We start from the raw sequence: 1,033 nt of genomic DNA on the forward strand, positions 1-1,033 counted from the left end.
AGGCACCCCAACGTCCTGCGCCTCTACAACTACTTCCACGACCGGCGCCGGGTGTTCCTCATCCTGGAGTACGCGCCGCGGGGGGAGCTCTACAAGGAGCTGCAGCGCTGCCGCCGCCTTGACGCCTCCCGAACTGCCACGGTCAGGGCACCCCAAAATCCGGCACCCCTTTTTTTTGGGGGGGGCACCCCAGAACTGCCCCACACGTCAGGGAGACCCCCAGGTAATGGGGAGGGAGCTGGGAGTGAACCTGGATCTAGAGGTCGTGACCCAGGTTTTGGGCGGTGCCCCCCCAACAGTGGGGTTAATCTCAGAGCAGCCCTGGATATTGGGGTACCCCCCCAAACCGTGGGGGTCTGCCCCCCCCAGATATCAGGGTACCCCCTATGGAAGGGGGAACTGGGACCCCAGAACTGACTGGGACATTGGGGTACCCCCAGACATGGGGGGGGCTGCCCCCCCTGAATCCAGAGTCTACCCTGAAATTGGGGTGCCCCCGCAACATGGGAGTCTGGGTCCCATAGACATCAGGGTCACCCTCAGTCATTGGGTGGTGTCTGGGTCCAAGTGCCCCAAACACTTGCGGGGGTCATTGTAATGTGTGTGTCCCCCATGGGGCTGCTTGTTGGGACCCCCCGGGCACTTTGGGGGTGCCCTGACCCCCCCCAAATCTCACCCCGCCCCCAAATTGATGGAGGAGCTGTGGCCCCACACCAACTGCACAGCTCAGGGCGGGGGGGGAAGACATGGGGCACCCTTGGGGGTGCAGGAGACCTTGGGGGGCCTCAGGGGTCTTTGGGGGGACCCTGGGCAGTTTGGGGGTGCCCTGACCCCCCCCAAAATCCCCCACCCCAGTTGATGGAGGAGCTGGCGGACGCGCTGCTGTACTGCCATGGGCGGAAGGTGATCCACCGGGACATCAAACCCGAGAATCTGCTGCTGGGGCTCAAGGGGGAGCTGAAAATCGCCGATTTCGGGTGGTCCGTGCACGCCCCCTCCCTCCGGTACGGTTGAGGGGGGGATCTATGGGGCT

At 64.4% G+C, this 1,033-nt stretch overlaps 1 protein-coding gene across 1 annotated transcript in view; it reads left to right on the plus strand.

Annotated features, from left to right (window-relative positions):
* Nucleotides 1–1,025: 1,025 nt before the first annotated feature.
* LOC104836596 (vesicle-associated membrane protein 2-like) overlaps nt 1,026–1,033 on the plus strand; it is a gene marked incomplete at its 3' end in the record, with an annotated part of 6,671 nt that continues 6,663 nt past the window's right edge. The window contains exon 1 of the mRNA XM_010575266.1: nt 1,026–1,030. Within this exon, the coding sequence (XP_010573568.1) occupies nt 1,026–1,030 (5 nt within the window). The remainder of the gene's footprint in view (nt 1,031–1,033) is intronic.

The sequence above is a fragment of the Haliaeetus leucocephalus genome, unplaced genomic scaffold, assembly GCF_000737465.1.
Source record: "Haliaeetus leucocephalus isolate CR32 unplaced genomic scaffold, Haliaeetus_leucocephalus-4.0 Scaffold465, whole genome shotgun sequence".
NCBI classification, from domain to species: Eukaryota; Metazoa; Chordata; class Aves; order Accipitriformes; family Accipitridae; genus Haliaeetus; species Haliaeetus leucocephalus.